This window comes from Lycorma delicatula, chromosome 5 (genome assembly GCF_047948215.1).
Source record: "Lycorma delicatula isolate Av1 chromosome 5, ASM4794821v1, whole genome shotgun sequence".
Lineage (NCBI taxonomy): Eukaryota > Metazoa > Arthropoda > Insecta > Hemiptera > Fulgoridae > Lycorma > Lycorma delicatula.
Genome location: NC_134459.1, coordinates 143,252,592 through 143,265,532, shown reverse-complemented (window position 1 = coordinate 143,265,532; position 12,941 = coordinate 143,252,592). Strand labels below are relative to the sequence as shown.

General features: G+C 31.6%; 1 protein-coding gene across 1 annotated transcript in view; it reads left to right on the top strand.

Moving 5' to 3' along the window:
* Positions 1–3,382: 3,382 nt before the first annotated feature.
* The window catches only part of PolA1 (DNA polymerase alpha catalytic subunit), a 113,668-nt gene continuing 104,109 nt past the window's right edge, over positions 3,383–12,941 (top strand). The window contains exons 1-2 of the mRNA XM_075367225.1: positions 3,383–3,538; positions 6,838–7,059. Of these exons, the coding sequence (XP_075223340.1) occupies positions 3,526–3,538; positions 6,838–7,059 (235 nt within the window). The 5' untranslated portion in view covers positions 3,383–3,525. The remainder of the gene's footprint in view (positions 3,539–6,837; positions 7,060–12,941) is intronic.

Sequence of the window (12,941 nt, the reverse complement as noted above, 5' to 3'; positions counted from 1 at the left end):
CCTCGCATATTCCTGCTGTTATATCCTCTTCCTGTATTTCATTTTCTAGTACTCTAATGCGCAGGGCAGTAGTTCTAGTTTTTGTTGTACAGTTCTCCCTTGATAGTAGCAGTGACTGCCTGCTTAAATTCTCCCGCATTCTTCTTGTATTTTTATCTCCATTCGTTCTCCCGCCCTCCGAATGGAAAGAATCTCTGCAGCTGGAGACACCGTAACCTCGATACGAACTGTCTTCATAAGCTCTGCGTATGTAGCTTTGATTTCAGAATTATCGTTTCGGTTTTGCATTTGTCAACAAACTGTGCTTCACTACCCGCGAAGGTGAGTTTTCCTCCAGGGGCAATTACATGAAATCTTTCCCCCCCGTCTTTCTCACTTCGCATTCCAATATCATCCTGGTGAGGGTGACGGTCGCAGAAACACAAATCTCCGCCTGTATTCCGCCCAACTACCCGCCGTTAATCCTTCTGACCTTGCCAACGACGTCTATAAGATCCTTTGCTAGATCGTTGCTTTCTCCAGAATTCACATACGCCAGGTGGAATAAGTTCTTAATGGGGACCCCTTCTCCCACCTCCTCTCCAATGAGTTTAGCCTCAAGGGAAGTCTGAAGGTTCCCAGCCTTAATTCCTGGACCATTATCTAGCCACACAATTTGTGGGTGTCTTGATGCCAGATTCTCAAGGTGCTTATTCTCTGATATATTCTTTATATCAATAATTGCAATGCTGTCCATTGCGCCATCTCTTTTATCCGGTAGTCCAGAGAAGATATAATGGTATGCATTTTTAGGTCATACCTTTGAATGAACTTCGCCATTTGTGCGTCAGGAATTCCTTCATCTAGGCTGTCTAGGATAAGGCAGCCTATAGTAACCAGTGTATGTTGCCACCTCCACTGTCTGCTTTTTCACTTGTATGAGGATACTATTGCTCATCATCTTTCTGAGTTCCTTGACAGTTTTGCTCAGCTCCTCGTCAACCTCCTTGATGTTCCGTTTGATACTTTTGTCAATATTCTTACGGAGATCAGAAGCTAACCTTTTTAAGCTCACTACTATGTTCTCAAGTTCCATAGTGCGATCTCCCTCTGCGAGGGTTTGCTTCCCTTTGGGTCTTTTCACCCATTTTTTATTGTCCATGTCAGCTCCAGGGGACAGTCCAAGCTGTTCAACAGTCATCATTGGACTAGTGCTGGCCCTTGCAATTGTGTCTTCTATGTAATCCCATTGCTCAGAACCCTTCAATTTCATTTTGTCAGGTTTTTGAGGGGAACTAGAGTCAGAATGTAAGTCTAGGCCTCATTCTGCATCCTGGGATTGATTCCCCACACACCATATTCTGAAGGGCAAAAAATTTGAGGATGGGAGTGTAGAGGATGAAAAAATAATCATTTTTTTGGGGGGGGAGGTCGCCGGGGAAAAAATAAGTCCACTTGGATTGATTTGAATTCACTGCCAGAACAAAGAGATATCTTGAAAGTGTAGGTCTCGTTGGCTGGTTACCGAGCACGTGGCTTTTATAGATTAGCAATGTGCTCCCTAAAGTCTTACTTAAAAATCGAATATTCTAACTTTAAAATCCTAATCCTAATGACAGTATTTAAACACAACTGGTACTAAAACAGTAAATTTAGAGTATATAACTAAATCTACAGTCACATTGTTTGAGTTCGCTACGTGGTTCTTATGAATAAAATTAAAACACTAATTACTTAACAACTAACGAACTGTTTTTTGAAATTTATGGCTCAAAATACTCAACACATACAGCACTAGCATATAAACCAAAAAACCAGAAAACACCACTCAAAATTACCAAGAAATGACCTGTGCCACTTGATCGTCATTAAGCATAATAATGTATCTGATGATACAGAGACAGCCTGGACAGGACTAACACTAGGTTATACCGGATTCCTCATGTTGAGGGATTTCCTTGCTGAGTGTGAGACCTTTATAATTAATTCTTCCCTTTCAGCGCATGTGCTATTAGCAGGTCCCATACAGCCGCAATGTGCACAAACTTGTTCCTTCGTGCAACAATCTATTTTGTGACCAAAATCCTGACACTGAAATCAGCATCTTGGGTTTGATATATATGTTTGCACACAGACAGAGCCCTTATTTGCTCATATTTTACATATTCTTATTTGCTTATATCTTAGATAAGTAAGAAGAAAGAGTTGCATAATTTGTTTATCATAAATGATGAGAACATGAGAGTGAACACATTCATCCTCTGAAGTAATACCTTTTGTTGGCTCTGGAGGCTAAATAGAAAAATGAAGTTTACATGGTTAGTATTTATAGATGCCAATAATGATCTATGTAAAACACAAATTCAGCAACAATTTTGGTATTTGTCAAATTCATAAGAAAAGACCATAACTCAACATATTTTGAAATTATGAAATATACAAACATAAAAACAATGTACAAAATTAACATTTTTAACCATATTCTAAATATTCATTTAAAAAATAGAACTACCTGCGACTAGTGTGGAAAACAGCAACAGCAATTGTAAAGTACAACCATAAAAAAAAGCATAAAGTACAGCGATGAAAAACATTATGATTAAACTTACAAACCATTAATTCAAATAAATTTGTTATGATTCTATTGTTAAATATACAAAATTTTGTTAAAAATAATAATTATTTTAACTTTTATATTTTAAAGACTTTGTCTGCGGTATTAGTTTTGAGTTTTATTTTACCTTCTTGACTCTTGTTTTAATAAATTTTTATTATATGATTAATATTAATTTTACACTTTATGAGTTTTATTATTTTGGAGTTATTTTACCCTTTTATTAATAAAATTCCGGGTGATGATAACGCCCAGGCGTTTTTCGCAAAAAAAAAGTAAAACTTGAACAATAATTAATTTACAACAGATATAATTTATAATAAATATGCAGATAAAATTAACAAACAAAATACATATCACGAATACATTCGATGAATTTGTTCTAGCAATGCCTAACAAATTTACTATTTGATTCACGTCAACACTGTTCATTAAACAGACCGCCATTAGAAAGTCAATTTTTAAGCTGAGTAGCAGCTAAGAATATTTATGGAAGCATATTTTTATGTACTGTAAAAGAGCATTGTATTTTTTTTTAACGTCTAAAGTAATTTAATCTTATTAAATAGTAAATTAATCAATCAGTACAGCTCAAAACCTTTTGTTAGTTGAATAAGTTTTGAAAATAGTATTTTTATACTTCTAAAATAAAAAAAAAACAACAACATATTTTCAAAAATATGGTTTCTTTGTATAATTTTTCAGTTTTTTAACAAATAACTAAAGGGATTTAATGTTGTAATGAAAATTAGTAATCAAGAGGTAGTTTATCAACCTGCAGAATGTTTTGGCGGTTTGCTACTGTGTTAATATTGAAAGGTTATGTTACATCGAAAGTTTTATTTCTTAGTGGTGTTAAGTTTTTAGTATTTTATATTTTTTAATTAAAGTTGCATTTATTGATTTTTATTCAATGAAATTTCTACAAAAGCATGGCTGATTCAGGTAAATTTGAGTTATACATTTCGTGTATGTCTTTTAAAAAAAAAAATTTTTTTTGTCTTCAGTCATTTGACTGCTTTGATGCAGCTCTCCAAGTTTCCTTATCATGTGTTAGTAGTTTCATTTCGGTATACCCCTCACATCCTACATCCCTAACAATTTGTTTTACATATTCCAAATGTTGCCTGCCTGCACAATTTTTTCTTTCTATCTGTCCCTCCAATATTAAAGCAACTATTCCTCTGTCTCTTCTTTTAACTATATTTTCCAAATGCTTCTTTCTTCATCTATTTGCCGCAATACCTCTTCATTTGTCACTTTATCCACCCGTCTGATTTTTAACATTCTCCTATAGCACCACATTTCAAAAGCTTCTAATCCTTTTCAGATACTCCGATAGTCCAAGTTTCACTTCCATATAAAGCGACACTCCAAACATACACTTTCAAAAATCTTTTCCTGACATTTAAATTAATTTTTGATGTAAACAAATTATATTTCTTACTGAAGGCTCGTTTAGCTTGTGCTATTCGGCATTTTATATCGCTCCTGCTTCGTCCATCTTTAGTAATTCTACTTCCCAAATAACAAAATTCTTCTACCTCCATAATCTTTTCTCCTCCTATTTTCACATTCAGTGGTCCATCTTTGTTATTTCTACTACATTTCATTACTTTCGTTTTGTTCTTGTTTATTTTCATGTGGTTGTTCTTGCGTAGGACTTCATTCATTCATTATTTCTTCTAAATCCTTTTTTCTCTGAGCTACAATTACTATATCATCAGCAAATCACAGCATCTTTATCTTTTCACCTTGTACTGTTACTACGAATCTAAATTATTCTTTAACATCATTAACTGCTAGTTCTATGTAAAGATTAAAAACTAATGGTGATAGGGAACATCTTTGTTGGACTCCCTTTATTACGGCTTCTTTCTTATGTTCTTCAGTTATTATTGTTGCTGTTTGGTTCCTGTAAATGTTAGCAATTGTTCTTCTATCTCTGTATTTGAACCCTAATTATTTTAAAATGCTGAACATTTTATTCCAGTCTACGTTATCGAATGCCTTTTCTAGGTCTATAAATGCCAAGTATGTTAGTTTGTTTTTCTTTAATCTTCCTTCTACTATTAATCTGAGGCCTAAAATTGTTTCCCTTGTCCTTATACTTTTCCTGAAACCAAATTGGTCTTCTTCCACTCTCCTCTCAATTCTTCTGTATAGAATTCTAGTTAAGATTTTTGATGCATGACTATTTAAACTAATTGTTTTGTATTCACATTTATCTGCTCCTGCTTTCTTTGGTATCATGACTATAACACTTTTTTTAAAGTCTGATGGAACTTCCTCTTTTTCATAAATATTACACACCAGTTTGTATAATCTATCAATCGCTTCCTCACCTGCACTGTGCAGTAATTCTACAGGTATTTCGTCTATTCCAGGAGCCTTTCTGCCATTTAAATCTTTTAATGTTCTCTTAAATTCAGATCTCAGTATTGTTTCTCCCATTTCATCCTCTTCAACTTCGTCTTCTTCCTTTATAACACCATTTTCTAATTCATTTCCTCCGTATAACTCTTCAATATATTCCACCCATCTATCAACTTTACCTTTTGTATTATAAATCGGTTTACCTTCTTTGTTTACCACATTATTGTATTTTAATTTATGTACCACAAAATTTTCCTTAACTCTCCTGTATGCTCCGTCTATTTTACCAATGTTCATTTCTCTTTCCACTTCTGAACACTTTTCCTTAATCCACTCCTCTTTTGCTAGTCTGCACTTTCTTTTATATAGTATTTTGTAATTGTCGATAGTTCCTTTTACTTTCTTCATCACTATCATTTTTATATTTTCTACGTTCATCCATCAGCTGCAATATATCGTCTGAAACCCAAGGTTTTCTACCAGTTCTCTTTGTTCCACCTAAGTTCGCTTCTGCTGATTTAAGGATTTCCTTTTTAACATTCTCCCATTCTTCTTCTACATTTTCTACCTTACCTTTTTTACTCAGACTTCTTGCGATGTCCTCCTCAAAAATCTTCTTTACTTCCTCTTCCTCAAGCTACTCTAAATTCCACCGATTCATCTGACACCTTTTCTTCAGTTTTTAAACCCCAATCTACATTTCATTATCACTAAATTATGGTCTCTATCAATGTCTGACCCAGGGTAAGTTTTGCAGTCAACGAGTTGATTTCTAAATCTTTGCTTAACCATGATATAATCTGTCTGATTCCTTGCAGTATCGCCTGGCTTTTTCTAAACGTATATTCTTCTATTGTGATTTTTAAATTGGGTGTTGGCAATTACTAAATTATACTTCGTGCAAATATCTATAAGTTGGTCTCCTCTTTCATTCCTTTTGCCCAGCCCGTATTCACCCACTATATTTCCTTCCTTGCCTTTTCCAGTGCTTGCATTCCAATGTCCTCCAACTATTATTAAATTTTCATCTCCTTTTATGTATTTAATTGCGTCATCAATATCTTCGTATACACACTCTACCTCATCATCATCATCATCATCATTGGCGCTTGTAGGCATATAGATGTTAACAATCGTCTGTTTAGGTTTTGATTTTATCCTTATTACAATGATTCTATCGTTATGCATTTTGAAAAACTCTACTCTCTTCCCTATCGTCTTGTTCATTATGAAACCTACTCCTGCCTGCCCATTATTTGAAGCTGAGTTAATTATTTTAAAATCATCTGACCAAAAGTTGTTTTCCTCTTCCCACTGAATCTCACTACTACATCTACATTTATCCTATCCATTTCCCTCTTTAAATTTTCTAACTTACCAACCTTTTTTAAACTTCTAACATTACACGCTTTGACTTATAGAATGTTATTTTTTAATTTTCTGGTGACCCCCTTCCTTAGTAGTCCCCACCCGGAGATCCAAATGGGAGACTAGTTTACCTCCGGAATATTTTACCATGGAAGGCACTTCCTTCATTGCTCTATGAAAATGCAGAGAGCTACATTTTCTTGGAAAAAAAACAGCTGTAGTTTTCCATTGCTTTCATCTGCGCAGTACTCAGAGGACTGAGTGTTGTTGATATGGCTGTTTAAGTCGTCCTGGAGTTATTTTTTTTCTGGAATTATCTGGTTTTTTTGTTGTGCCCCTTGTGTAGAATTTGCTTTAAGATATCAAGATAAAATATTTTGCCGAACAGTTGAAGAAGAGAAGAACAGAAGAAGAGAAGTTTGTATTAAAATATTTTATTTTATTTTATTAAAATTTTCATGTATTAAAATGTGCACCTTAATTTACAAATTTTATTGTAGGTGATGGTGATCATTCGGTGGCAGTAGGCAGATCAAGACGTCAGAAACATGATAAAAAAGGTCGTTTAGCAGCTCTTCAACGTCTTAAACAACTTAAGGGATCTGGAAGTAAAAACAAATATGAACTTACTGAAGTAGATAATGTATATGAAGAAGTCGATGAAAGAGAATATGCTGAAAGAGTGTTACAAAGACAAGAAGAAAATTTTATTGTAGATGATGGTAAGTTTAATAAAGTAAAGAAATTATTAAATATGGTAGTTAATGTAAATTTAATGGTGTTGTACATGGTACGGATCAGTGATAGTTAAATTTAATGAGAAGTTACTTTTATTATTTTAGTTTTATGTTCATAACTTAAGAATGCATCCACAGAAGAGTAGTTGCATGTAGGTAATAAATTTTTTACAGTTGAATTGAATATAACAGTAAATTAATGTATTAGTGAATCATGCATATTCATTGAAATCAATGAGTCTAATAAACAATCAATATGGTGCTGATTGTTTATTAGACTCATTGATTTCTTTATTAGGCTATTTAAATAAAATTTACAATTTCATATTAGATTATTCTTTCTCCAAGAACATCACTGAATTATTTAATTTTCATTCATATATTTGTTTTGAAACAACTTCATCATTATTAATTATTTATTGTGCTTATGTATATTCCCATCTGAAGTATATTATCATGATCTCTTAGGGCTCCCAAAAGTCACAAGTTTCTAGAATACAGAAATGTAATGTAAGATAATTAATTGTTAAGTGCCTGTATGTATGAATCGTGTAAACCAATTTAAAAATGTTATTCTATCCTTGAAGTGTTTTTATTTATAAATGTTCATATTCTGCTAAAAAGAAGTCACTTATTCTTTAAAAAAATAACAGTATTCACCTCTACCAACCAGATGATAGAATTTTGTATTCATTCATTTCTGCAACATAATACTTCAGGTAATGATTGAGAGTCTTATATGTTTTAATAGATTAATAATCTATAAAAATACAATTAAAAATAGTTATATTTTTATATTTAGTATCTTCCTGAGTTTACATTAATATTATTACATGTGTTTATATTTTGAATAATTAATATGTACTTTAATTAGATCTATTTTTTATCTTATTAAAATTAACTTTGTATTCTGTGATGCTGCTCTGAACAAGATTTTACACAGTTTCCCTTGATCCTTTGTTTTTTATTCATGGAGTAGGATATCTACCCATTTCTGATATGTCTATAAAATGTGTTATTATTTACTAATAATAATAAAAATTTATTTATAAAGAAGTAAATAAAGTAATTTGTAGCAAAGAATCAGTTCATTAACCCACTGGTGACAATGGACAGAAGTGCTCGTCCTAAATCTTAGCAAGTTGATATGCCAGAAGTTGGGCATTGCTCATCTTGATATTTAAAGATGTATTTGTTAACTTTACCAACAGATTTCATTCTACCCAATTAATGTAAGTTCAATTTCAATCATTTCAGTTGTAATTATAAATTTCAACTGTTCCCAACTGTTTATAGTATTTTTTTATTGTTTTGTCTATGCAGAGAAATGTTTTCCCTCATGTACCCTTTTATAACCTAATAATTTACAATTCTGAGGTTAAGTGCACAGTGTTTACTGTGGCGGCTTACCATTCTGCTCGTGTTTTTGGCATGGATTTTGATGTGATTATAGATAATTTTTTTAATGAATCCAGTAATGATAGGGTTGTAATTAGTGAATGTTATGTTAATGAAGATACTAGTGACAGTGGCAGTGAAGTAAATGAAGATTCTTCTAACTGAAATAAATCCAGTTGGGAGTGGAGTTAGAAAAAATAATGTATGTTAAATTCCATTTACTGGTAATGTTGGTATTAATCCTATAATAATGCATTGTCTAGCTAATATAAATGTAGTCAATCAATTTTTAGATGGAACTTTTTGGCACCAAGTTGTTTTGGAACCAAATGCTTACACTAGGCTAAACAATAACAAATGTACGATTGTAACTCCCGATGAAGTAAAAGCTTATTTTTCTTTTATTATTCTGATTTATGTCACAGTATAAAAAATCAAAAATTAAATAATTATTGGACAACCTGCAAAATAACTCATTGACCAATTTTTTCTGAAACAATGGCCTGAGACAATTCAAGCTTATTTCTAAAAGTCTTCATTTCTCTTCTTCCAATGATATGATAGATAAATGCAATAAAGTAAGGCCTATTATTGATTATCTAGTAGATAAATTTAAAAAAGTGTTTACTTCTAACAAAAATATACATATTGATGGAAAGCCTAATGGCTTTTCGTGGGAGGCTTTTTTTTTATTCAGTTTAATCCTTCCAAACAGGCTTGTTTTAGTATAAAGATTTATAAAGTGTGTGATGCAGAAAATGGATGTTATAATTTTAAAATATATGTAGGTAAAGAAAATCCAGAACCTACTGTAAGGAATTTTAGTGTTAGTGAATTAGTAGTTTTAATTATGTAATGATTTATTTAATGAAGGCAGGGTTCTGTATATGAACAATTTGTATTCTTCGCTGAACCTTTTTGTTGAATTTCTAAGACGTAAATTTGCTGTTGGTACTGCAAAGAAAAATAAGAAAGATTTATGGAAATGTTGAAGATCAAATTGAAGAAAGGTGAAATCACATTTTCAGCTTGCAATATTTTGTTGTGTGTCTTATGGAAAGACAGAAAAGATGTAGTAATGCTTTCTTCCCTCCATGATCGTCCAGATTTTGTGGAAGTGGTCCACAAAGGGAAAAGCAAAAACCAAACCCCACTGGTAGTGTTAAAACCAAATGTTGTAAGTAATTACAACCAATTTATGTGTGGTGTAGACAGGCAAGACCAGAAACTCTGTGCTTACCCTGTAATGAAGTGCTATGCAAAGGGGTACAAAAAATGTTTTTTTTTATTTTTATTTATTTGATTTTGTTTATACAATGTCATTCACAGTCTAGTTACTGGTAAAAATCAAAACCACTGATTTTTGCCTAAAAGTAGTGGAACAGCTTTTAGGAACTGTAACACTCCCTGAACACACTTGTAAAGTTGGAAGACCGTCCACATAGGTTGCAACACATTACGCTTACTGACCTAACAATGGGGTCATTTCATTGAAAAAATCCCAGCTACAACAAAACGGAGGCTATCTAGAAAATGTAGAGTTTATGCAGCCCATAATAAACACACAGAAACAGTGTATCAGTGTAAAACCTTTACATTTAGACAGTTGTCTTGAAAAGTACCACATCGACTTAAATAATTAAAACTGTGTATTATAAAAAAAAAACAACATAAAATTTAGAATTAAAAATGTAATTTAGTATGAGGTTTCATCAATTAGAAAGGGTAAGTAAAGTATTTTTTACATTTCCATTCCATTATTTTAGTAATATATAAGAGAGCGTTAAGAGAATACTTGTAAAGTGTAAAAATATTCAGACCTGAGAGCAACAAAAAAAATCTGAAAATTCAGTCGCCAATGGGTTAATAATTATATTGATTAGAAAAATCTCACCAAAGTCATTCATAAAGTTTGGGTCACAACCTTACACAGAGATGGCAGAAGACCAAATGACTGTAATAATTGTCATTTAAATGGTCACTGACTGAAGGTATGTGAACTTATTGACAGCAAATATCTATAGACCGTGTCCACTACATTTACACAATGTTTTGGGCATGAAAATGCTTTTTACTTAATGGTTACCGTATTTTTTAACAGTTGACCAAAAATGCATTTGACTGCACATTTCTTGAGGATGTTTGGAGTTATTTAAATGCTGTTCTGTTAAAGTGTTCAACATTTTATAACAGGAGATGAAACATGGATTCACCATTACATACTAGAGAATGATCAGCAGCCCAACAGTGGGTGGGGGCAGATGAAAGTGTGCCAAAGAAAGTGAAAATTGTTCCATCTGCAGAAAAAAATCATGGCTAGTTTTTTGAGATTCTCATGGTGTGGTACTTAATAGACTACCTGAAAAAAGGCAAGACCATCACCAGGGAATATTACGCTTCACTGCTGGACCAATAGAAGGGTGCTATTCAGGCTAAACATTCACATCTAGTAAAAATAAATTTTATTCTTTCATCACAATAATGCACCTGCATACCTGTCTCAGGTTGCTACAAAATTATGATCTACACTTTGAAGTGCTTCTACATTCTGTCGGATTTGGCACCATGTGATTACTTGCTCTACTCAAACCCGAAGATATTACTCGCTAGATGGAAGATTCTATTCAAATGATAAAATTAAAGTTGATGCAAACAGTTTTTTGCAAAGTTGAACAAATTGCATTATACTAATGGTATTAAAAAGATGGAAAGACATCTAAATGTATTGGATTGCGTGGTGAGTATTGAAAAAAAAAAAAAATTTGTGTTTCTCTGTCAGGCCAAAAATTTCAGAATGACTCTCATATCTATGCCTAGCACAGATCAGTCTGGGTTAAACAAAATTTGTAATAATTAAACCCAGATTTTTATTGAGGATTCATTCATACCTTAAACAATATTAGCATATCTTAATGTTAACTGTAATCAATATTAATTTTTATGTCTACTTACATGTATATGTTTGTGTGCATGCGTCACATTAAGCTGCATTGTGGATTTTTATAGATATTGGGTATTTGTAGTGATATTCATAATCAAATAATATTTTAGTGATATTCATAATAATCAAATAATATTCATAATATTCATTTACCACTTGGTGTTAGAATTGTCCGCATCAGATTCTTTTAACATTTTTAGATGAATATTGCCAAGTTTATTAGTGCTGTGATCAGTATTAATCAGGAGACTGCCCGCACTATTTAAAAACTAATTGTTAATAAACTACTGAATACTAATATGTCTCATTTGTAATTTTATTAAAAAAAAAAATTGAAATTTTTGAAAACATGAATTATAATTGGTAATAAATTTTTGGTGTTTTTTAATTATTATTGCATTTGCTATTCTCTGAAATATTTTTGTTTGTGAAAAATAATATTTGGTAAAGATTACTTATATAATAATCAAACGTTTCATGAAAATGAACTTTTACTGTAGAGATAACTTTATTTTGCATATTATTATGTTAATAGGTCTAGAAAGTATAAAAAAATATTTTTCTTTTAAATGTAAGAATCATACACTGATCTGTTTTTAAAAATTAATTTTTCTTTTATTACACATTTAAAAATTAAAAACAAAAACATTTTCAAAAACCTGGCATATGATTGTTATTTCCCTGGCTTTGTCCTTAACAAATTTTTGTTTTCAATATGCCATAGAGTTTTTAAATATTATTAACTCTTATTATTATTATTACTTAAAATCATTCAAATCAGTTAAAAAGTTGAAAATGAAAAATGATTTGGTTAAATTCTATTATTTGCCTGCAAATTCTTAAATATTTTATGTACACTTATATTGTTATATTGGTATAAATGTTGTATTTATATTTAGGGTAGGATAAAAACTACTAAATAAATACAGGTTATTTCATTGTATTATAATTAGTTTTAATGTAATTGCACACTTTAAATTGCTCTTTAACCAACAAACTTCCACTCATGTTATTTGGTAGCTAATAAGTACTGATATCTTCCACTGTATGCTTAAATGGTTGGTGTCTGCCAACAGGCCTTTCCTCCACATAAAATCACACAGATAACGTATAATAATCAAATGGTGTGATTAAAATTATCGCTAATCACCTGGTATTAGAATTGTTTTTAGTTGTTGCTCAACATCACATCAAATTGTTTTAACACTTTCAGATGAATATTGTCAAGTTTATTACTACTGTGATCAGTATAAGTCACTGTTTAAAACAGTGTTACATTATTTAAAATTCATTGTTAATAAACAATTGTTTACTTTTTACAATTGTAACTTGTCACAATTGTAACTTTATTTTTAAAAAAATTGAAATTTTTGTAAACATTAATTCATAATAATACTTTTAATAATAATGCTGCCTAAAGAAGATTTAAACAATGCTCCACATTCTTTCAATGGTGTTAGTGTGTGCACCTGATTAGGGTCTATGAACTCCTGATATAGGGTCTATTTGGTGCAGTTGACAGTACTAT